This window comes from Cyprinodon variegatus, unplaced genomic scaffold (genome assembly GCF_000732505.1).
Source record: "Cyprinodon variegatus isolate N-32 unplaced genomic scaffold, C_variegatus-1.0 Scaffold546, whole genome shotgun sequence".
In the NCBI taxonomy this organism is placed as follows: domain Eukaryota; kingdom Metazoa; phylum Chordata; class Actinopteri; order Cyprinodontiformes; family Cyprinodontidae; genus Cyprinodon; species Cyprinodon variegatus.
In genome coordinates, this window is record NW_015150999.1 from 516,482 (window position 1) to 542,319 (window position 25,838).

The following is a 25,838-nucleotide window of genomic DNA, read 5'->3' on the forward strand; positions in this document are numbered from 1 at the left end:
ATCGCGTTTCTCTGTTCCTCTTTTAAAATTAATTTGCTGTCGATATGTTCTAGAACAGACCTAATAGCAGAATCTACTCACCTAAACTCTCCAGCAGCAGCCATTATTGTTGTCACCCAAGCGCGCATTGGTCACATGGTTGATTACGTTACTGTTGGTCATCTGTCCATCATCGTATAAAGCCCGCCCTGACAATTTGATTGGATCGCCTGACAGTGGGCGATAATACTCGCTCTACTATGGAGCAGAGCCAGACCGAACTTCCCGACCTCAAACTTTGTGGGCGGGGCTAAGTTCGGAATGGCACCCAGGCTACATATTATGCTAGTTTACCATTAAATTCTTTAACATATAACGTGTTTTTCTTCTCCACTGTTGCTGCATGCATGCTCAGAGTGAGGGATTGCTGCCTGCGGGGGTAAAGGACACAAAGCAAGCTAATGTCTATTGTTGTCTTAACTAATCTGTCTGCTTAATCTTTTTAAATCTTTGCCTCTGTAAAGTGCCTTGAGATGACCTCCATTGTCAATTAGCGCTAAGTAAATAAATAAACTGAAATGAATCAAATAAACTTCTTAGACTTGAGCAGAGGATTTATACAGAGCTCATTTAGACAGGTTAACTATTAGCTAATGATGTGACCTCAGAAGGCAATCGCCTCATTTTTTATTTTTTTTTTTACCAATGGCTATCAATGTAAAGTGTTCGGAATATACTGGTGCTACAGATATTGCAGTTATATTTATGCAAAGAATTAGAGTTCTTTTGAACTCCATAACTCTGCATTCTATCATTCAAATGATCAGCTTTAAGCATATTTGTATAATGTAGCCCCACTGACAATGTATAAAAACAGACAAATGACAGGAAAATAAAGCAAATACATATAGATGACTAAACCAAATACTATTCAAAAGCCAAGAACAAACAAAATAGATAAATAATCAGTTTAAGGGAGAAAAAGAAGAGACAACATTATACATGAGAAAGTTTGCTATCATATCAATAAAAAGATATACCTATGTGTGTGTTTTTCCTCTACAGGAGCAAGTTGCCATTCTACAGCAGGGGTAGTTAAAGCCATTCGTTGATTGCTGGTCCATTATGTGTTTTAGATTTGTCCCTGTTTCTGATTTTAATTAATAGATAAATAATATGATTTTGCTAAACGGCAATCATCTAAATAAGGTGTGTTACAATCAGAGAAACATCAAAAAGCTGCAGAACACTGAACCCTTGAAGACTGGACTTGAGTCCCACTCACTGGAATGTGGCCAGCCATAGTCTGCTGACTGAGGGTAGAAGCATTTAGCCCAGTCAATGACCAATTACATCGCAGGAGGCATGACTTGAAATACCCATAATGCAGCAGTGCTTCTGTGCAGGTACAATAGCAAGATGGTCAACGGCACTTTTGCAACTAAAATTTAGAATGTACTAAAGAGGACACCTTACAGTATATGCTCAGATTTCTTAGCCTTAAGTCGCAGAACTTGTTCGCTGGAGAGTTTCTTTGATGGCTTGACATGTTCTATGAATTACAAAATTACAAAATTAGAGTCTTTACGTCCCATCCATAGTTACCTGATTTATTCTAACTTGATGACACTAAACCTCTCAGTGTTGCCTGCCACAAGCTCTTTACCAGACTGATACCCCATGTATATTTCATATCGGTCTGGCTGACCAGGCTAGGGACCATTAACAGTAATTAATCCTTATGGACAGGATACGTTCCTGAGCACAGTAAGATAAAAATGATAAAAGCCTGCCACTGTGAAGGGCAGTAGGTAGAGCCTCACTCTGTCTAAACAGGCATGTCCTGGAGCTCAGATAAAACCTGCACTTAGAAACTGTAGAGAAATAATTGTTGAATATAAGGGGAGGTTCTTAAACAGTAAATAAATGATGCAACAGGAGATTAACATTAAGTACAGATATCTGGTCAGATGTATTTATCATCTCTCTGTCCTCAATAGGCTGTGCTAAATCTTATTCACCAGCAAATGTGACCAAAAATCTTCACTTTCTGTCCATATGCCCCCCATATCTAACTTTTTCAATCTGGATTTAAGCTAAAAATCTGAATTGTATCAATATCTCCTGTGGGAACATAGCCTTAGACACCAGAACCTTGGAAGGCTGGTCGAACTTGGCCTCCCAGTCCTCCAACTCTTTTGTGCCTTTAATGCCACTTTCCCATCTGCACCTAAGATATCCATAATCACCCACATTGAGATGAATGTGGTTGATCACCGTATAAAGTGGTTGACTGAAATATTTTAGGAACCTATCATTTACCGAAAGAGGTTATATAGGAGAAATGACCAGATCACTAATGAGCTCTCTGGTTAATATAGTGTATTTTAACATCATGCTGGTGCTGTAAATACTAAATTGTGCATCAGATGTCTTACTCTGATTGGTGTAATGCCTAAAGCTAAGAGAAATCAGCTGGGGATGGTAAAGGTAGAAGAGTATTGACAAAAGTTTCTACAAGCTATTTTTCAAAGTTATTTTGCTGAATTGGCTTATGTTTCTTGGGGATCTGTTTAGGCCTTGACAAGAGGCTCGTCAATAAATATATTTAGTTTCCATTGAAAAAAGATTTACAACCAAAATTGAATAATACTTAGATTTACAATGCCCTAAGTCTAGATGAAAAACATTGGAGATATGCAAGAAAACCCCCAACAACCTTCACTTTAGTCTGAATCTAATGGGTGGATCAATATTAAATCAGGGAGAGAAAATTGTGTGCTACGGAGTTTTAACTTCAGTTCTACTTTCAGCACAAATGTGATCTTCATATCCTGCTGTCCCTCATCTTTTTTGCCTCTTGCTGTTCTATCACAGAATTATATTCATGAGCCATGCAGCTAAATGTAACCCCGTAGTTACGCTCCTACCACTATCATTCTCTGCTAAATTAATATTAATGCAGGTGAGCATTGGGTTCGGTTAAGTTTATGGGTAATCATATTTAGTTTATTTCTCACAGGACACAAGTCACAGTGATTAAAAGCTACTACAGTCACTTTATGCCCAACAAGGTGCTTTGGGCCTCCAGCTATTTTCAACCTATATGAACTATGCTTGCACTTTAAAAAATAAATTAAAAGCTTGCGGACTAATGTAAAACTGCACTACGCAATTATTTGACTTGGTCTTCTTAACTTGCTGATTATCACAGAAACATGGTCTCTTTCTTTAGCTCCTAATTTCAACAATTAGCAGATTGCTTTAGTTTCGAGGACACCGTTGTTAGTGGTCCAACAACAGCTATTAACATAAAATAGTTATCTTCTCTGAACAATACTGCAGACAGAACCCTCTTAAAAATCTCAAGCTCATTAATTTCATCATTATCCAAGCCTCACCAGATCTGCCCGTTCCCATGCGGGTGATGGATGTGGTCAATACTAAACCACATTCATCTTCCCCCAGTGTTTTTAACAAAGATCGAAGTCTTGATAAGCTGGAATTTCAGGCTGTTTATTAATAGAGGGAAACGTACAGTATGTGCTATGCAGATTACCGTACATTGTTTCATGTATGCAAGTGTGCTGCTCACCTTGTTTGGCTCTGCAAGATAACTTGTCAGGCTGCAGGATGTATCCCTCTGTGCAGCTGCATCTGTATGACCCGTAGGTGTTTGTGCAGGTTTGGCTGCATGCACCATACGTGGCACATTCATCATGATCTTATAGAAAAAAAGGAAGAGAGTCATTTGTAACAAATTAGGTGTTCTCAGACATGACCCAAATACATAAAGTAAAGCTAATGTAGCCTCTGTCTGGTACCTCAGCTATAATTACTTTTGTTACCAATAAGTCATTTTGGGGATTGCAATAGCCAATGCACTACTCATCCTCACATCTTCTCTAACTGGATCAAATCCAGGACTTCCAGTTACTTCGATACACTTCCTCCACTGACATAATCATGTTATTCAGTAAAGTCCCCATATCTTTCATGGAAATATGGCTTCTGGCATGTAGAATTGCACAAACAGGAACACTGTATAAACAATATGTGCATGAGCATGTATATATGCAAAGCCATCACGGATGAGAGTTGAGTGTCATCTAACCTGCTACTCCTCCTTATTCAACCAAAATAAGTCCAAAAGAGAGCAAAAAGCTCCACAATATAAATGCTCCTCTCAGCTATACAGAATCGTACCTCTGCAGCTTGTCCCATCCTCACCGACCTCAAACCCATCGGCGCAGAAACAGAAGGTACCGTTTCTCGTCATGACACAGCCATAGCGGCACCGTAGCTCGTGGCAGGCTGACAGAAGCTCTGTAATTGGAGACAAAAAAAAGGAAAACCTTGCTTATAAGTATAAAAAGAAATTTACTTTTCTTCATAGAAAATTTACTTTTTTTTTCTTTTCTTTCCTCTAGAATCTTTTATTGTCATGTATCAAAAACAGTCAAGCCTAACCCAGTACTAATTTAGTATCTTCATTAACAAATGAAACCAAAGCAATTCTGTTATTTAAAAATGTTGTTTATTTCTACAAAATGTTTTATTAAAACATACTGTATATTGTGTTAGTGTTTTTTTTATGTTAAATAGTATCAACTGAAAAAAAATATATAAAAAAATAGGATTTTACATAAAATAACACAAACGCACATTCTGATCTAACTATAGGTAATTTTAAATTGATCTTTATTGATCTCACATTGGAGAAATTTACCTCTGCATTTAACCCATCCCCTTGGGGAGCAGTGGGCTGCCATTGTGCGGCACCCAGGGAGCAGTGTGGGGTTAAGGGTCTTGCTCAGAGAACCAGAGTGGCAGACTGTGGGTGTGGGGAAAATAGGATTCCAAGCTCTATGCCCCAATCATTATGAATGGGGCTGAATGGGCAGCTCAGAGCACAGTTTTCAGCCCTAAACCTGACAATAACCCTAAAACTATTCATTACCAGTGCATAACCCAAACCTTAAACTTAACCATTGGTAAAATTGCTCATGAGAACCAGCAAATATCCTCACTTTATAACTGGTCCTCAATTTAATGGTGAAATAGATATGTATAGATATAGGCACTACTACATAATCTGTAGAGTTAGTGAAGAGATAAATAATTTACAATGCTTAAGGACCCAAAGAGAAGTTTACACACTTCCTTACTAACACCAGCAGAAAGCATCACTATCTGTTAGTCCACTGTGGGTTTTTTTTTGTGTTCTAAACTCAGGTATAAACTCAGTGAAGTCTTAGAGCACTTCATGCTTCACTTTGCTGATAAGATTTAAGATAGGCTTTGAAATGCTGCAGATTGGCCTAAACTTTATAGAAACTGTGAAGGATTGTGTAAAAGAACATAATAGACACTGGATTTATCAATATAGAGAATGTGAGGACTCAATTTTTATTCTAAAATTGAACTTGGGATTTTCAGTATATGTAAGCCTTAATCATAATGAACAGAATTGAACATTTGAAACATATCATTCAACCTATGATTAATCTATGAGATCTATTAGTGTAATCTAATTACTACATTTATATTATAAACTTATATAATAGTTTTCATGCAAATGTTTAGTATGGAATCAATAAAGTTAGAAAAGAAATAAGTCCAGAAATGTCAGCCCTATTGAATGTTCAACAGTTCTGTCAATGAAGAGGAAGAAAGTTTTTATAATTCCAAAGTGTAGGCTTCATAACTTCTATTAATGTGTCAATCAGCTGTCTGAGCCCTGCGGGGGCCATAATTAAGACTTTTTTTTTTTTACTAACACTGCTGTGTCAAATCCTCATCTGACAAACTGAATGACAGTGTAAGAGTCTGTAGGCATTGCTAACATTTTCATTTCATGTGTACTTTCAGAATACTGTAATTGGGGGATAATGCTCTGCAAACACAAGAACATCTAATTTTGGAATGATTAATATTTAACTGAACAAATCAATAAATTAACCAAAAGAACAAATCAGACTCAAAATAAAGGTCTGACAACACAAAGCCAGCTGAACTTTCATTAATGTCATCATACAGCTCAGCAGAGACAGCTGCATATCAATTTGTCTGTGGTCTTTCCAGTTGCTCTATGTAAAGAAATTAATGAAATATCACATCAGTAAACCCGAGCATTTCTTGACAGGGTGCAGTTACATTCAGAATGGTAGGAGGAAAATGTGATAATAGACTTAGTCATCATTACGCTGTTATTATTTTACAATTTATTATTAACCGTTGAATTGTGTGAAGCTGGAGGATATTTGAAACACTGTGTCATTAGTTGTCACTTTTTCACAATGGGCTATACTTCTTGGCTAAGTACTACATGAAGATTGATGGTGTGGTGTTTGGAGTATTAAGTCTCAGCACAGTAACAAATTGGTCTCTACTGAGACCAATTTGTTGACTTACAACAAAAAACTGTTTAATAGCCCCCAATGAAATGGGGAGCTGACAAAAGAGCAACATTCCTTAAATCCAATGGCTTCTGGGTAGGGTGAAACCCTTTAATTATTATAAGAAAACAGTACATTGTGAACATATAAATAATCAAGCCAAGATGACATTATCTTTATCATTGGCATCCCCTAGTAAAGACGTGTACAGAGGCATCAGAAATAATTGCTTGTTATGGAGACTACCGGTTCTCTCTTATGCTGTGTTCATACAGCTGGTCATGGTGCCTAATTTCCATTTGTTTCTGAAATCCGGTATTTTTGGTGTGTTTGTTCATACCAGTAACAAAATATGTCTGTTAGCAGTGGAAAGGACAAAAATCCTGTTTGAATAATTTGCCCAGGGAAGAAAAACTGTTTATATCTTGTCTTTTTAATCAAAAATCTGTCAATTGGGTAATAAGTCTTTAGTAATTCTGAAACATCATTCGTATTTGTATTCATTATCGAATTATAGAAGCTGTATATGGTCTATTCCTGTTTGGCTTGTCAGAAATATCATCTGTGCTGCTGCCATCAACACCTTTGTTTATAGATTTTATAGATTGGCCTGTACTGTGACTAACTGTGTGTGCTCTCTTTTATCCTCTGACATGGGAGCTGGCTTGAAGCTTGTTTGCTTGACGGGGTCTTTCCCGTTTAGGGCCACTTGTAAAGCTAGTTAACAGTTACCTAATGTATATCTGTTTATTTATTTATTTATTTTTGGAAATCTGCTTCTGTCTCCTTGAACCCAGTCGGCCTCAGCAGATGGCTGCTAACAATGAGCCTGGTTCTGCTGGATGCTTTTTCCTGTTAAAAGGGATTTTTTTTCTCACTGATGCTGTAAGCAGGCTTGTTGTGATGGATTGTTATCACTGAGTCAATGCAATTAGCTGGTTTTCCTTAGATAGACATTTTTGAACCTACCTAACTGTATCATCCCAATTAATTGTACCTGTAAAGTGTCTTGAGGTGACATGTGAATCAGTGTTATATGAATAAACTGAATTGAATATAACAGCATGACTAGCTTAAAGAACCCTCTTTTATATCCCCTACATATACATTTTAATATATGTTTAAGCTTACAGCACTTCTTTAACGATAAAGAACCTTTGAAGTATCTGAACAGCAAATCACTGAATTTCCAATTTGGACAGGTGTAATGTACCGAAAACGTCTTTTGAAAATTAAGAATGGTGATGATTGTGATGAACTAAGAACTAAGACAAGAGATTTAGCACTCACCATTTTTTTTATACATGACCTATTTTTCATTGATACTCTTAAGCTGTTTTCCCACTTAAATTAGTGGGTTAACGTGGGTTTTTGAAACCCAGGTGGACCCGCTAACAACAGGCTTTTGGCTCCTCCCTTTTTTGGCAAAAAAGCCGGGACTAACCCCCGCTGGTGAAGCTGTGTTGCTTCTACCCCACTACTGCGGTGTGTCTGGTGACACCATCATGCTGGCTTAGCGCTGATGATGTAATCAGTGCGACAGAAATCAGGAAAGTAAACAATGAAGATCATCATGGAAGGGAGGGCTATATTGGCAACCTCAAGTAAGTACAGTAGCAATTTAGTAGCCATTCCTGACTTCTGAAGATAAACACATAAGTAACAAAGAAAGTTCAAATTTCAAGGTTGCATTTTGTTTCAGATACATTTCTTTTATTTAGAACAATAATTCTATATTTTGTAAATTTCATCAAAAAAATGTAGAATTGATAAATGTACAAAAATGAAAGTTTTGTTTTTTTTTATACAATATTGATTGTAAGATTGTGCTCTACCAATACTGAAACAAAAATAATTTCTTGGGTGTGTGGATATAAATGTGGATGTAGCTATATAATGTGGAAAAACATCACTGTGTGCGAACTGCTTTAAATAGGACCCGGAAGAAACAGCAGGGAGGAAAGCTCTGTGTACTTTGTCTGCAGAGCTGCCACTGAAGTTTTGATGGACACAGAGTTGAATGTGAAATGACAGAGCTTTCATTTTTGGTGCAAATGTTTCTTCGGAAAGATTGAGAGCAAGAAAAACACAGAAATACTAAAATGTAAATGCCCAGTAACCTTTCAAATACAATGGCCGGAGAGGCTGCTTTGACATTTATGTATTAATAGTTCCCCTCTGCTATTGTGGTGAAAAGATTTTTCTGGCAGGAAATACCAAAAAATCCAATGTACTTAAAAGAGAATGTTAAGATAAGTTATAAGTATGAGTGTTATGCTGCAGGAACATACATAAATACTTGCAATAGTCATGTAATGCATCTTTTGAATAAATAAACACCTTCAAAGAGTGTAACCATCCAGAGGAAAATTTTAACATTACTTTATTTCAAAATAATAAGTTCACTTTTGCACACTGATCCTACTTAGTTGCACTAGGGTTGTGTAATTATATTCTTGAGGTAAAGCAACAAAAAACACAAGTTTTTTATTATTTAAAGCAATATATACTTCTAGGTCTAAATAAACCTGATATTTGAATATTGCATACATGCTAATATATATGTATATTGCTGTCTTTTCCTATTTTGTTGTTATGAATGTCCCACTATTTTAAACAAATGACCTGTTTATTAACATGAATAATGGAAGATTTTGAGTCATAGCTCTGCATGTCACCACAATTGAGCATAAGTAAAAATAGAAACCTGTTTATAGCTAGGGTACTCCTGCTGTGCTATCAGTAGCATGTAAACAAGCCTTCAACAGTTTTCAAAAGGTCTTAAGACTTATTAGCTATTACGAGCTTGTTCATGTTTTAAACATTAATGGTTTTAGTTTTGTAGTCTGGGGTTCTGTTTTTCCCTAATAGATAAAGGTGCATTCAACATCAAATCAAACTAAAAATAGATTTAAAAAGTCTTTGCAGACAGAGTTTTAATATTTTTTTTTCCTGTCATTTCAGTGGGATAGAAAGACCTTTTTTTTTTTTTGTTGAGTTTTTGACATTTGATTCCCAATGTGCTAATTGGTCCCTGATTCATGTTTTTTTTATTATTATTATTATCACTTAAAACCTTTGAATGATAAAAAATACCAGTCTTTAATCTGAACAAAAAACATGCAGACTTTACACAGAAAGTCTAGAAAGGCAAAATCTAAAATATGAAACGAGTGTCAAACTGAGCCAAGCACCTTAGGTACAGTACCGGTAGTTTATTTGATTAAAATACAAATTAAAAGCCAATAAAGAAAAAAAAGACAAACAAGAAATGTGACTGGAGTGAATGAAGTGGTTAAGACTCTGCATTTAAAATAAAAAGTAACCACTCTGTTTACTTGCTGTGAAAATCTAACTAGACCCAAGCGAATTATTATAGAACTTATAAACATTCAACATAACTCTTACCTGTGCAAACTGTGTGGCACCACAGACATTTACATATATATCATGGGTGTATTGTGTGGGGACATCTGTTATCTGTACATAAACACTATGGTGGTTTTACACACCACTGTCATGACATGAAATCAAAGGGTTGACGGTTCAAGCCCAGCTCCGGCATTCAGTGTTGTTGTGTCCTTGGGCAAGACACTTCACCCACACTGCCTAGTGTTGCCAGTGTTTTTTTTAGCAGAAGCTCCAATGCAGCTGACTGCATTATCATTGAACTTCACAATTTTCAATGTAAAAATATTTGAAAGTACTGCAATTTGTATGCATTTAACAGAAAAATGTTTTTCAACTTTCACAAAAAAATTACAACATCAAATTTAACTTTGCCTCATGACTACAGTTGGTCTGAAATTAACATGTAGATACATTGATAATTGTTGTCTGGATGGTTTAATTGTTCTCTAGAACTAAAAATAATAACAACAAAGTGTTTTATTGGCCATTAAAAAAAAAAAAAAAAAAAATTCAAGCAGTCTTCCAGGTTGCAGCAATCAGTCACTCAATAGATGGGACAAAAATACAGCAGTTTTGAGGTTGGTGATCAATGTTTTTTTCTGACATTATACACCTCTTGAATAGGTGTTTATTTGGAAGAGGCTGGTACTGCAGCTACCTGATCTGTACAATGTTATATCGTTATTTGCAGTACAGTTCGATTAACATCAGTTCACCATCGATATGCATCACACACTGAAAGTAGGGCACCAAAGACCAGTGCACTAAAAGACCAGGCGAGTGAGTCCTCTTTTTTTAATATTAAAGATCATTTAAAGTTATCACAATCAAAAAATCTTTAAATAAAAGTTTGGAGGCCTTATTATTGCAGAACAAAAATATTGACTGAAGAAAGAGTTGGACTTTTCTCCGGTCTCTCCAATGGTGAACCCCCACCCCACCTGCCAGTGGTCTCGATTATACCTCATACTTCTTAGGAAAAGTCAGCAAGGATCTGCTGCAGGAAAGAGAAGTAACAGGAGGGAGCGGAAGGAGTTGATGAATAGAAAATGGCCTGGTGACAGAGTTCTTGAAAAACCTTGCCTCTAGTTAATTTATATTAAAGCATGACTTAACACATATGCCTGAGTACTTTTTAGAACTAATTTGGGATGTAAGTTTCTTACAAATTCAGGTATAGACTATACCCTCTCTACCACCTCTCCCAATTTGCATGTGTGCAGTGACTTATTAAGAGAAAAAGTACAAACTTTTGGAGTTTGTTGTAGACTATTCACAGTGCTTCAGTACATAAGCGCAAAAGCAGAGATAAAACCGTCTTTCATCCAACATCTAAATATACCACTTATTTGCCACGAACACTGGCTTTTCTGAGACTTTCCGAGCACAGTCTTGTAATCCATGCACACAGATTGCCAAACAAAGCACACAATTTAGTAAAGCAGGAGCACCTATTTCCACTAGCTTTGTTTTTTTTTTACATGCTGATACTTGCCAGGCTTTTCTGAGCCAAAAGGTGAAGCTCATGATTTAGCAGTCAACACAAAAAGGAAGAAGATGCTGAATTTAGCTTTCTCAACAAGTTGGTCAGACACTCCCTCAAAATTTGGGCGATGAGCTTGGTCATCTCCGTATGGAAAGGACTCAGCTGAGGTGGCTCGGACATCCTTTCGGATGACCCCTGGATGCCTCCCTTGGGAGATTTCAGGCATGTCCCACCGAGAGGAGACCCAGAGGATGGCAAAGGACACGCTGGAGGGAGTACGTCTCTCAGCTTCTCGGGGAAAACTTTGCGCTTCCCCCAGCAGAGCAGGAGATGTCTCACAGAGATAACTCTGGTAGTCTCTGTTAAGACTGCTGCCCCTCAACCAGGATAAGCAGAAGGTGTGTACGAGTACTGAAGGATTTTAACCAAGGTGCTGAATTAGTAGATTAAACAGACATTTAATAAAAAGAAAGAAGTAAAGAATACATTTAAAAAGATGAAACCATTCAATATAACTGTATCGTATAACAAAGGGAAGGGTCATGATCTCTTGATGAGTTTCGGTTCTGCTGCACATTTCACTCTGGATTTTCAGTTACACTTTGATTTATTTCATTCTAGGTTTTTCGGTCATTGGTTTAATTTCCATTTTATGTTATCCTAGTTGTTTTCTGGTTGAATTTAAGCACAGTTGTATTTCTTGTTTACTCTCTGTTGCCCCCTTCTGCAAGTCTCCTTTCCAATAGCTTCCTTCTAGATCCTTCTGTCCACACCTGCTCAAAATCAGTTGATTACTCTATTCATTGTTCTGTTTGGCATATATACTCCTCCCCTGCAGTTACTGTTTGCTGGATTCTCTTCATAAAGAGTTTTTCATGTTCAGTTTTTGCTTAAGCTTTGATTATACTTACAGAGTGTTTACCACCACACAAAGGAAAATAGAGTTGAAACTATTATGCAAATCCAGACATGCAAATAGAAGTAAGCACCTTTTCATTCAAAGGTCAAAGTAAAGCCCTGCAACAATGAAATCTGGACAAGCAAGCTTTTAAGATGAAAAAAAAAACAACAACAAAAAACATAAACCATGAAATGAAATATCCACATGCTGGTGATCAGTGCAAAGGGAAATTGAAATAAAATTGCAATAGTAATATTGGTTGAAAATAATCAAAATTTAGATTTTTGCAAAAATTGTTCAGCCATAATTCACATCCACTATCTAGGTTTGACAGAAGGCATGGTGTTCTATTTCTGAAACGTCAATTTTACATCAATTGGAGAGCATTTTTTTATCTACCTTCCTTTTACCAATCATCTTAGAAATCATACAGATATTTTTGTCAACTCTAATAAGAGAACACAGCTATAATTTGGAAATGTAAAGACTGCTGTTCTTTAGAGGTTACTTTGGCCCTATTCATTGAATTCAAGATTTCATTTGATCTTCCTTTGTAGATAAGAGTTTTCTATGTATTTTATTGAATTCCCAGACCCTATTTTTTTTTTGTTCAAACTTACTCAGAAGTAAAGAAGGCAATCATCTTGTCTTTTCATATGGTCTTGACTTTCTTTATATTACTATGTAATAAATTGCTTACTGAGATCTGTCTGCCTGTTTCATGTGGTCAGATTATTGTTTGTAAGAAATACATTTATTTTGAGTCTGACAGAAAATAGACAGGGTTTGGTGAGAAACAGTGAATCATAATATACTTGCTATGGTGCAATAAATGTATGATGGGGGTGGTTGGAAGGATTTTGAGTCTGTTAGGATCCTAAAATCCATAGTCACAGAACTTTACAAATTATACTTTTGTGCATCCTTACTGGATACTATTTTCCATTTAGTTGGTTATTAAATATAATAACCAAGCATGAAAGCACATTCTCAGTCGCTTCTGGTAGAATTGAACCTGAAAATTACAGTATACTGTACATCTCATAATGTGTAATTTAATATATAGATTAACCGTCTCTGCTTTGTGAACATTCTGGAATTGCACATTCCAACTCAAACTAAACTGTTATGAATGTTATTTCAACTTTTTACTGTAAAGAAACCTGGGAATCCTGTAGAAAAACCACACGCAAAGGGTTACAGAATAAACCCTTATCAATAAAGAGGCCATATTTATAAATAAATGAACATCCATCTCAATGAAAATGATATGACTAATAATATTACTTCGATGTGCTTTAGAGTTTTCAGTGTTTGACAGATGGATCTAAAAGTAATGCTCTCTCCAGTTTTACTTGTTTACTTATTCTCAAGCTTGTATGTGGACCCTATGTGACCTGTGCATTGTTATTCATCATGAGGTAGGGATCCTAGCTTACTCTCCAGTTGTGAAGCAGTAATCAAATGTCTACATGCTGGGATAAAGATATTCAATGCTAATCCTTATATCTGTTCAGAGACGGCAGACGATGAGCTCTCCCTCTTGGCAAAAAGGGAGAAGAGGGGATTGTCTATCTCGAACCAAGCCCACATACCTACACTACCTCCATATATATAAGTCAGTTATAAAGTGGTCATTGTATATTTTCCAGCTAGAAAAACAATATTTTAATCTACAAATAAAACAGCGGGCTGTACCTTGAAGCGAGCTCAATGTAATAAAACACTGAAAAATAATTTAATCTGGTTAGTTGGATGTTTTAGTTCAAAAATGTTTAGGTTACAATAGTTGAAAGTTCATGTCACAATTTGATCATATTAATCATTATTATCTATTTTATTTTATGCTTCTGTAAGTCTGAAGGACGAGCAAAAGAAAATATCTTTAGACACAAAGATGTGAAGCTTGGATTTTAAACATTAGGTTTCACCTGTAAACCATGAATCAGTTTGAGTCAATATGTTTTTATGTAACGGGATGTGATTCAATGTTTATAAATTGTACCCGCCAGAAGGAACAGGCTTCCACTGCTGTATTGCAATACCAGTCACATTTATTTGCTGTATTTTTAAGTCAATACTTAAAAAACAACAAACAAGCATGACAATAATATCTAAACCAAACTCAGTACTTAAAGGCTGTACAAACAAGAGTGTAGGAATGAGTCAAATATTGGGGAGACACGAATTTGAAACATTTTAGATCTATAAATGGTTCAACATGTTTTAATGGTCAAAATGCATTTAAGTTCTTTGACTGGCAGCTAAGCTGGTTATTTAAAGGTGTAGTGGGTGTTCTTTTTCCAGGTGGATCATCAAAATAAGTGGTCCTCCTAATTCTCACTCATTCTGGTGATATGTTTATGTAAGACCGTCCTATGTGCTTGTCCCCATTTTCACTTACCCATGGTAAGTCTGACATAGTGAAAAAATTGCAAATCTTTTGGAAACTAAGCTTATATGAGCGATGCAAACAGCAGCTTTGTGCCACGATGCACAAAGTTGCGTGAGAAGAGCATGCACGAGGAGAAATGGGTTTTTGCATGCTCTCGCACACATTTAATAGGCATTCCTATTAAATGTGAGTGGGTATAGGGTTGTGCATGTGATTTTATTTTATTTTTTTAAGTGGAGAGGGCGAGTCTTGAAAAACAAGCATTAGCTTTAAAAAAGAAGTCACAATGTCAAACAATGCCACGTTAGAGCTCTTATATTTTCTGACTTTTTGTGAACTCTTGTAAAATTCTTGTAAAATCTCCTGTTATGTGTCACTCTGCCTCTAACCCTTGATGTCCCTGCAGGGCATTATAACATTACACACTATTTGTAGTAGGATTTGCCTTTCAAAATAAGAGCATCTGTTGAAGTGTTTCCATACAGACAGGTAATGACAAAAAACATGTTAAAAACTCCACCCATCCGTCTTCACCTGCTCTTCTTTCTCGACATGTGGTATCAAAAATTGTATTTTTAAGCTTTGCTTCATATCTTAAAGCTCACCTAATATTTCTATCACTAACTATGTAAGGCTTCCTTACGCTCTTTAAAATAATGTCAGACATGTTAAATAGAAGAGCACTGATTTTTGTACATGTAATGTGAAACTGTTACCAACACTGTTTAATGCCATAGCTCCATATGAACAACTCTTCAATTTCTGATGTCTCATCCATGATCGTACCCACCAACCAGCCTCAGTTTGATTAAAAATGAAGAAGAAGAAAAAAACACAACTGGAAAACATGTTAAAGCAACTAGAGCCTCATTTCAGGAATCAAGATAAGTGAAAACAGAATAAGTCCTGGGAAAGTATTTGCATAAGATGGGTTTTTGAGGAGTGTCTCCTTAGCCTGCATTATCTTAATCATATATTTTTTTTTGTTTGGTTTTTTTCATCAGTGATGTCATATGTTTATAATATTAGTTTTATTTAAATGTGTCACTTTTATTCTTTTAACACTTTGGCATTTTACACTCTAATTATTTGTGTTGCTTTCATGCCACTGTAATACACCTTTCTTTTTTCTCATGTACAGCACTTTGAATGGGCTTGCCACAGACATGCACTATTAAAAACAAAGTGTCCTTGCCTCAGTTAGTAATTTACCTCAATAAATTTGTTTGTGTCGTACTTCGTCTTTATTGCAATGGCAAACTGTCACACATGTAGCACTAAAAGTGTTACTAATCACATCTACCTTTCAATGACAAATTTCTAATGATGTCAAGTTTTTTGTTTTGTTTTTTTTTTTAGTAGCAGATCACAGGGGCTCAATTTCCAACGGTGATTGTGGAGTGATGCTAAAATGTTTCTTTTTCATGTTACGATGATGGTAGATCAGGGTAACTTGCTCATTTATAAGTAGCTCACATTCTGAAAATGTGGTAATCCCTTCCTTTGTGTGGGTTTTATGATATTTATTTTTGTGTTTCTATGTTACAGACAAACAAGCAATATCTTAGTTTAGGCTGCATGTCTGCTTCTTTTCATATTAAGTCTTGAGTCAAAGTTTAACTTGTTACATTTCATTAAATGCATTTGTACAATATAGCTACTGAATCCTGTGTAATTAGGTTTGTAAATGTTAAACATAGTCACTTATAAACATTATTTACCTGAATTACCTCTATTTTTTATATATCTTTATTTACTACTACATTTTTCTCTACCTTCTGTGTTGCACAAATACACATTTATGTGATACTTCTATATCTGCTTCTGTCTCTTTGAACCACAGTTGGCCTCAGCAGATGGCCGCTCACACGGAGCCTGGTTCTGCTGGAGGTTTTCCTGTTAAAAGGGAGTTTTCCTTTCCACTGTCGCTTCAAGCATGCCTGGTGGGAAGGATTGTTGAAGAGTCAATGAGACGATGCAATCAGCTGGCTTTCTTTAAATAGAAAATTTGATTCAATCTGACTGTATGATCTGGTTGAATTGTATTTGTCAAGAGCCTTAAGATGACATGTGTTGTGAATTGGACACCAACTGACACTGAATTGAATGTAAACACACTTCATTTCTTTTAATGCTTAAAAAGTATTAGTTCACAGATGCAAATTTTAATTCTCTGTCAATTCACACAAACCCAATGACCAAGTCCCTGCCTCGCTAAACCTAACAATTTTTGTAGTAGCTAGAATATTTCTACATAGATCAGTCTTTATTTTTGCAGTGTAGTTTTTTGGGTTTTTGTTAAATGTGACTAATGGGCAACCCAAACAGAATCTGCCATAGGCTTCATTAAGGATCTTTGTACAACAAATGGGCAAGATGTACTAAATGCACATAAGCTCTCTTCACTAGCATTAAGAAGAAAGTACACAAAATTAAAAGCGAACCATTCTAATCTAAGTATATTATGCTGACTCAGGAAAAAATTCTATTATTTATTTATTTATTTTTTGTTCTACAATCAATCATAGAAATCTTCCAGCCAGTAATTAACAATTGGAGTGTGATGTATAACTGGTCGGTTTAAATGTCTTTGCCATAAACTTACCAGTTTGTTGGTTCCTTGTTTGCATTTAATGTTAAGTTATTTCAATTATATATGTGACATAAAATACCTTGTTAATTTTAAGATTTGCTGGCTGGTTAATTAGGTTTCAGCATTTTAAGTTTTTTTTTTCTTTTTTGTTATTAAAAAATAGTATCTTAAAAATGTGCCTTTTTTATGACATATAGATAGTGTTAAAGTATTGTCAATAACTTCCAACACCCCATAATTGAATACACCTACCACTGGACTTAGCCTGCTTCCTGGGTGAAAACTTGCATAAATACAAAAGAGATTATGTACGTATATTAACAACACAAAAAGAATGGGTGCTGCAGCTAGCACTGGTAGAGTTCGTACATCCTAATGATGAGTACTAGTGCCATTTAAGTTTTAATAAATAAAATTCCTATTTCACTGAGGCTCATGTCTTAAAATACACAGTTTTTATGACAAGAGGATTTTGACAGCATATATATTACGCACACAACATAATGATCTTAGATCCACTACAATCAGCCACACAGATGGCAGAATATAAATGGAAAATGCTGCTTTGTTCCTTTGCCAGTACTAAGGAGTCTCACCATGAACAAGAAAACACTGCTCCAAGGCTAACAGTGAGGTTCCCCATCTGGCCTAGTTCTACTTTTCCTTTATGGGTGGCCATGGCCTTTGTCTTTGAATTGTCCCTTCCACAGCCAAAGCCTGCATTTGATGTGAAACCAAACTAAAATGCAAACCCAACACAGATACACCAAACGCCAGTTCAAAGGAACCGTGTTATGTTTTAATCAAAAGTGAAGAGTTGAACCGATTTCCAAGTCTGTAGCTGGGGTTTATATTTTATTGGGTGGCATGATTGACAGGTCTCATTCCACAGCAGTGAAAATGGGGCAAATATTCTCTGGAGTTTTAACTTTTAAGAAGTCTGCACAGAGAAAAACATGTAAGTGCGATTGCAGTGACAACATTTATTGACAGGCATTTAGAAAGTTATCTAGAAAGCTGGAGTGTGTCAGCTTTGACATGAAGTGTTGCTCATACAAATAGCAGTAAAAATTCTAAGAAACTAAGAGGTATAGATATGAATAAAGAAAACATTATCCTGTTTTTTTACACTAGGAGGCAAACATTAATGTTGGTAATCCTCAACAGTCCAGTTTGATGATAAATCTGAACACTGGTGCACAGCCAGGCTTCTGACATGCCCTAAAAAATTGGAAGCAACTTCAAGGGTGGGGGTGTCAGAATCCGCTGGCAAACAATGAAATTTTAATTCTACCCACTCCTGAGGAAGAAAATCCGCTGTAATAGGAATTGATGAGACAAGATTGCTTCCTTGCATTGGAAAGAGTAATGAGATGAGTGACAATATCCTGCCAGACAGTGCAAGAACAAAGATGCATGAAATATTGATTGCCAGTGTCTGCTCTTGTTGATATAGTGTGTTGTGGGGTCTGTCTTAAAGTCAATCATAAGCAGTAATACCACAACTTAAAACGTCTCAAACAGCTAGAGTCTGATACAGAGCAAAGCAAAGGGAGGACAGACTTTAACACTGGATACTTCAATCAATATTTTCTAAAACGCACAACGAATCAACAGCTTCACCTGTGTGGCGTATGGCAAAATGAAACAAACTGCTATAGAGAACTGGAACCTAAACCTCTTAGTCTAGATGGCTGCTGCCTGTTCACAAAACATACTGAAGAAGCAGCACACATTGCAATGTGGCATAGCAGAGGAGAAAACAATCACTTTGACCACTTACAGCAAATGTTCCATCCATTAGAGGGGCAAAAATGTAATAAATATGCTAATATGTTACAGTACAAGGCTGGCTGAGTACTTTTAACAGGCAAAATGAAGAATAGAATCTCTGTTCTTAGTTTAAGCTATATTTATGGACAGCCATTCCAAAACAGGAGCATCACTTATCATTGGCTTCTTCAAGCAGGAGAAAACTGTTTGTTTGGATTGCTATAATGAAAAGTTAATCAACTGAGATAATTGACTGTTGTTCAGAAACAAGGCAGAGAGGATGATGTATCTTCTTCTTCTATCAGATGCTCTGTCTGAGTTCTGCATGGTAGATCTTTTTACCTCTCTCACCTTTTCCTAAGACTCCTTAGGAAACCACTTGCATAACTGCCTTTTACTGCATCTATCAATCTCCTTTGCAGTTAACTTTAATATGTCCACTTTTTCTGCTTTGCATATGGACAATCCATCTAAGAGTTGCTAATTTAAATTTGTCTAAATGGGAAAAAGCCAAGAGGGATGATGGATTGTTTCTCAATTACTATATCAAAATGAAATTAAAATAAACACTCCTTTATCAAAATTCTAATAAGTGTGAAAAAAAAAGCAAACATTGGTTTGACAAAAATGAGCAAGAACCAAATTATCTCAATATCACTCTAAGGTAACCTAATTAAGGCCACATAAAAATATGTATTCTATTAAGATAAAACACAGACCCCCCCCCACACACACACACACACACACACACACAGAGGAATAACTCTAAAATATAAAAAAATAAATACTTAAATAAATAAATGCTCAAGAAATACACTGACATACAAATAGACTGACACAAAAATATATCAAATAAAAAAACTTTCGTATAAATCAAATTATACAATTACAAATATGGAAAATTATCTTTTAATTAGCCTATCATTCATCTTTATAATTGCCTTATCTATTTAGTATTATAATTTTCAGCTTTTTTATTTAATTACTTGTTGTTTAAAGATATTTCTTTTTCAGTTTGTTTTATTCTTCTGCCTATTGGTTAGTTAGACTGCATAGAATCTAGATGCTGCAAACACATATGGTTACCTTTTATTGTAAATGACCTGTAGTTACATTGTTCAAGGAAGGAGACTTGAGCAAAACACTTATATGTATTATATTAAGTCATTAAATCACACACTGATGGTGGCAAGCTACATTGCAGCCATAGCTGCGCTGGGACTCACTGACAGAAGGGAGGCTCCCGTACACTGGCGCCTCTGACCACCATCAGTAGGCACTGCAGGTCTTGCCCAAGGATACAACAACACTGAAATCGGAGCTGGAGCTTGAACCAACAACCCTCTGATTGCAGGGCAGATTCCTACACCCGACGCCACTGCCGCCCCCAACTTCCATGAAGATATCAGCTGACCTGAGGCATTACGCAGCTTTATTTGAAAACAATAATGACTTTATTAGGTATGTGGACTCCTTAACAGAGCATATATTTTTGTTACCTGCACACTTGGAAAACTTTCATTTGATGTTATTCTCTGTCCTCCCCAACAGATATTACAGCCCCTGCCTCAGAAGTGTGCATTCAGCAAGAGAAGCAAAATAAATCTTTCATCCAATCAGCTATGGGAAAATAATTATGTTTGACTTTTGTTAAAACGTGACAGAAATATAACATTTACCTCATCCTTGAGTTAGTGGGTAACAAGACAAGATGAAGGTCATTGCTCTCCTGTGATCTCATGTGTGGGAAATTCAAAGAGCAAGAGAATAAAAAAATATTGAATAAGAATAAAATAATTTTGAGGGAGGAAAACAATCCCTCTTGCCTCGGGTAAGAGATGCACACTTTAAGGCCCTATGCAAGCTCTGTGATGGATTCTCTCTGATAGCTGTTAATATTATATTTAGAATTTGTTCTTGTTAATTACTGCTTGCAATACTGTTTTTTTTCTTCTAAATTTTTCGTATGAGTATGAGTCTTTATTAATTTATTATTAATTACGTCAGAGTTGGTCAAATATTCCTACCTAGCTCTATGTCAAACCATATTTCAAGAGTGAATAACCATGTGTTGTTTTTTTTTTACTTAACTTTTCACACTCAAGCTTTAAGACACTAAAATCAATACATTTCCTAATTAGAACCTGCCGGGCGAGTTGCAGTAGATAAAATATCTAAAAAAGAAACACATCATGCCCTGACCTTAAGGAATGAAACAGCAGATGAGCAATAAAGTACTTGCTCTCAAACCACAGTGTGAGCCATTATTCACAAGTGGTTCAAAAGAGAAACCATGGTGAACCATCACACAAGGATGGCCAGGCTCCCCACCTTAGTCAGAGTGCATCAGCAAATTCCTTCAGGAGCTTACAAAAGATCAACATCTAAGACCAGGAAGAACTTAATTGCCTCATTTAAGGTCAGTGTGCATTATTCAAAATAAGAGGGAGACTGTAGAAAAATCTTTCATCCACTGGAGTAGTGAGACAAAAAACACTACTTACACCAGTAATTCCACCACTGAATGTTACAGAAAAGATAGAAAAAAGGTTTTGTAGAGTTGATATAAGTCAGAACTTATTTTAGTCAAAACTGAGATGCTGGTATAACTTTATGTAGGGCATCAAGCTTAAAAAGTCCTCCAATGAGGCTGATTAGAGCAAGCTTATAACAAGGAGTAAGAAAAATTTCTCCCTAGTTTTGTAAAGACTAATTCGAAAAGTAATTGCAAGTAGTTATTGTGACAGAGGCTGGGACATTTATAGAGTTTAGGAATTTGGATTACGGTGACCAGACGTCCCTGACTACTGGGGACAGTCCTTGTTTTGGACCATCTGTCCCCATCCAAAGCAGTCGTCGGAAATGTCCGCCAATTTACTGTTTTATGAATGAGGGGAAACAGGTTGCCTGTAGACTTTTATTACAGCAGAAAGAGCTCATGAGCATGTTGCAAACAGAAAAAGCAGCTGATGCACTACTATTAAAGTAAAGGTGAGGAACCACTCTCAAAATAAAAAAAGAAGAAGGTCGCGTTGATAAAGAGCTGCGCTATGTTACAGTATGGTGAGCATGTTGATCGATTTATTTTATTTAAATTGGGAGGATCCTGATAAATGTTTGGTTTGTGCCCAGGTAAAAAAAAACAAAAAAAATGGTCTTCGATGTGTTTTCTTTTACTAAAGACGACCCTCAATGTAACAAACCAAGCTAATCAACTAAAATGTAAGACAAGACCACAGGTTGCAACTGGCATGAGTAAAAGAGGCTCAGAAAAAGAGTAACATAATGAAAACTCCATGTAAGGCGCTCATCTGGTTCGGTGGTTCTCCAGCGGTCAACAACGGTTCATCTAAAAACTGATTTCAGTACTGATTGATAAACTTTAGTTTATATCTAGAGATAGTTATTATAAGTAGAGATATTATAAGTTTTTGCTGTTTTATGGTTGTGAGTTATGAACATAGACGTCCAGGCTTAGGTTTGCTTTTCTACTACTTAGTCTGGATATATGAAAGTTTCTCATGAAAAAAATATGAGTTAGTAACAAGAAAAAAACTAGTTTTTTCTTGTGTCTCCAAATATTGTGATAATATGCATTTTAAATATTTAATCAAGTGAGTTATTAATTATAATATAAATAATAATATGTATATTATGCTGGAAGGACCTCAGTATATATGTATAATCCGGGAGTATTTGGTCTCAGTAACCAGTCAGACACACCTGGATTAATCAGTTTAAACAAAGGAGCTGCTGAAGTTCAGGAATTAATAGAGCTGTGCATAGAGCCCATATGTCGGAGAAATTAATCTGCTTCTTTCAGATGCAGGACCCTGATGCAGTCAGTTGACCATAATAAACATTTGTTGCTTTTACCTCCACACTTTGATCGCTACTCGGTTTTGATGCATGCTTACATAGAAAAATCTAATCATAGGTATGTAGATGTGAACTAAGTGAGTCTTTGTTGCACTTGATTCTCCAATCTGCATGTCTTCCTATAATTTTCCTATGGAACTAGGGCATTTTTGTAATGTATTAACTAGTAACCATAACAAACTTCATAATTATTCAAGTCTTAAATTATTTTTAAAAATCCAAAGCTTATGAGAATCCACTATAAGGCAACATACGCAGCTTAAATAATGAACCTTAAATTTACTCTTTAATAAAATGCATCTAACCTTAGAAACAAGAGAAACTATTTTTAGAGAAAAAAAAATGAAAATCCTTAACATTTTCATCTGGTTAGGTTTCAAATTTTACCAATTAAAGAATAAATAAAAAATAGATTTAACCTTTAAAGGATAAATCAATTGTTTATACAGACAATGAGCCATTTCTTGGTGCAGCACACTCATAGAGAAGTCTAATGGAATATAATACTCCACTGTGAAGTAGGCCCTTCAATGAGAATATAGAATCCAGCATATAAGTGATCAGTTTAAAACAACATGGATTGGCAAAGGGATGTCAACAATGCTGGAATAAAGTGTTTACTGTGATTCAGACAGCAACCTCTGATGTTTGAAGTGGCTTCAAAAGCATAATTCCTGTACGAATGTAATCCCAGAAGAGTTTTCATATATAAAAAATCTGCTCACTAATTGTGATTGGTTTTTTTTTTTCTTTGCTCCACACTTCATAATTAAGAAATAGTGTTATTCTACTATATAGATGTCAGATAGGCCTATACATGATTTAACATATCAGCTTGTTAATGATCAATGCAAATTTGTGAGTCAAGCTTAATCTGGTTAACATGTTAATTTGGTGTTTAAATGTTATTCAAAACAAAATTTCCTCATCTATAGAGTATTCCTCTATAATGTGAATTATCTGTAAATCCAGGTTTGTTTAAAACAAGGAAAGTAAATCACGCCTTATTTTTGTCTCAGTTCACATCTATGAATTACTTAAGCCATGCTGACATGCATACTTGTCTTCTTATTTTTTGCTCTGTTCTCTTGGTGAAAATTATGCACTTGTGCATAGCTGTCTGCTGAGAAGAAAATAAAGATCATTTTTTTACCAGCAATATTTTAAAGGATATCATTGTAAAATATTATTTTATGGTTGTTTACATTTCGAGCAGACTTTTGCATTAGTCATTGCCATGTTAATGTAGCTTTCAAAACTACATTCCCCAGGTTCATTTATCAGATAAAGCATATCTTTACCTGAATTCTGAAAATTTTAATCACCTACCCAGAGCTGCACAATTTAAATAACAGACACAGGAGAAATCTTTAAAAAGATGGAAAACTACCTGTTTCTGCTGTAAATCGTGCCCTGTCGTCCTCCACAGCTACAGTAGAAAGAACAGCATGCTACATTGAAGGGTGATAGTCTTCTTTTTTAAAGGCTCTTTACATCTTTGCTTTTAGTGATTCATCTAACATTAGGATTGCCAAGAAGTCATTTTGATTCTTAAGCATTTGTCTCTGCATATTTTTCTTTTTTTTAATTTAGGTTGCACCCATTTGTATATCACAACTTTTTCTACTGTAAACTGCCTCTCTTTAACATCTCTTCTGTTATGGATTAGTTGTGGCATAAAGTATCGGCATTACTGCAGTGACAAAATAACCAATGAGAGTTATTTTGATCTCACAGAGGAAATAGAAAAATATGTCACAAACCTCTCCTTTCACCCTTTATATGTTGAAAGGGCAGCCATGTTATAGAGCTTACAACTAGGAGAAATCATGAGTGACCCAATGAATAAAACAACATCTCAGCTGTTTTTTATTATTTACAGGATAAGAGGCTTTTAAAAAAGGTATATTACAAAATATATTTTCCTGATTTGACTGGAACACATTTATTCTAGAAAACAGATGAACATCTAAACACAGGACACTAGTAAATAGCTATTATAAACAAGCTACAATGGCTGTAACCGTCAGGCTATAGTTTGACTAATGTGTGCTGAAACTTTTATGTATCTCTATGGTCCAACACACCTGAATCAAATGCCTTCATTATGTCCATAGTTAAAGTGAAGCTTTCAAATTTTTTTAAAGGACCTTATTATTTTATTCAGGTGTGCTAAAGCACAGACTTATGTAAAAGGTGGAGGACACCAGTTCCCCAGGGCTGAATTCTGACATCTCTGGTTTAGATTAAGGAGAGTAAGGCCATTTTCCTAGAGGAGTCTGAGCAACTAAGGTCAGCAATCAGTATTATATAAAAAGAAAAACAAGTCAATCTTAAAAATATGAATCAGAAATACCCGAGGTGAGTTATGACAAGAACATGGCAGCATTATATATATTACTGCAGCAAACACATGAGCCCCTAACTGCAGGAGGTTTTATGACATTTACGACCAACATTACATTAAATCTTTAATCTCCACCAATAATTACACACTGAATATGTCCTTAACTCTAATCTACAAAGTCCAATATTTTGATAAGCGCTATTAAAACTAGACATGTTTAGACTTAGACAACTTATACTGACTTAGACAACTTTAATTGTCATTTTGTATACACAGGGTGTATACAAAACGACATGTTTTGTACAGCTTTCATGACATCTCAATTTCCTAAAGTGCAGCAATGATCGAATGTAAACAGTGTGGGAGAAAAAACATGGTGCAGAAAAAGCATTGATATGGAAGTTCAGAGCATTAAATATAAATGGTGCAAATATGCAGTGTTTTGGTTTGGTGTTTCTTTCAACAGTTCAGCTCTCTAATGGCCGTGGGGAAGAAGCTGTTTGGGAATCTGCTGGACCTGCATTGAATGCTGCATAGCCTCTTCACAGAGGGCAGCAGGGAAAACAGTCCATGGTAGGGGTGTGAGGGGTCATTATATAAATATATATAAAAAAGCATATATATAAACATATATAAAATTGTCTCGGCAAAACTATTTAGCTATTGTATGGACCTG

General features: G+C 35.7%; 1 protein-coding gene across 1 annotated transcript in view; it reads right to left on the reverse strand.

The window, feature by feature from the left end:
* Positions 1-25,838, reverse strand: part of lrp1b (LDL receptor related protein 1B) — a gene marked incomplete at its 5' end in the record, with an annotated part of 277,806 nt that overhangs the window by 214,393 nt on the left and 37,575 nt on the right. Inside the window, 2 exons of the mRNA XM_015391547.1 lie at positions 3,575-3,703; positions 4,186-4,305. Of these exons, the coding sequence (XP_015247033.1) occupies positions 3,575-3,703; positions 4,186-4,305 (249 nt within the window). The remainder of the gene's footprint in view (positions 1-3,574; positions 3,704-4,185; positions 4,306-25,838) is intronic.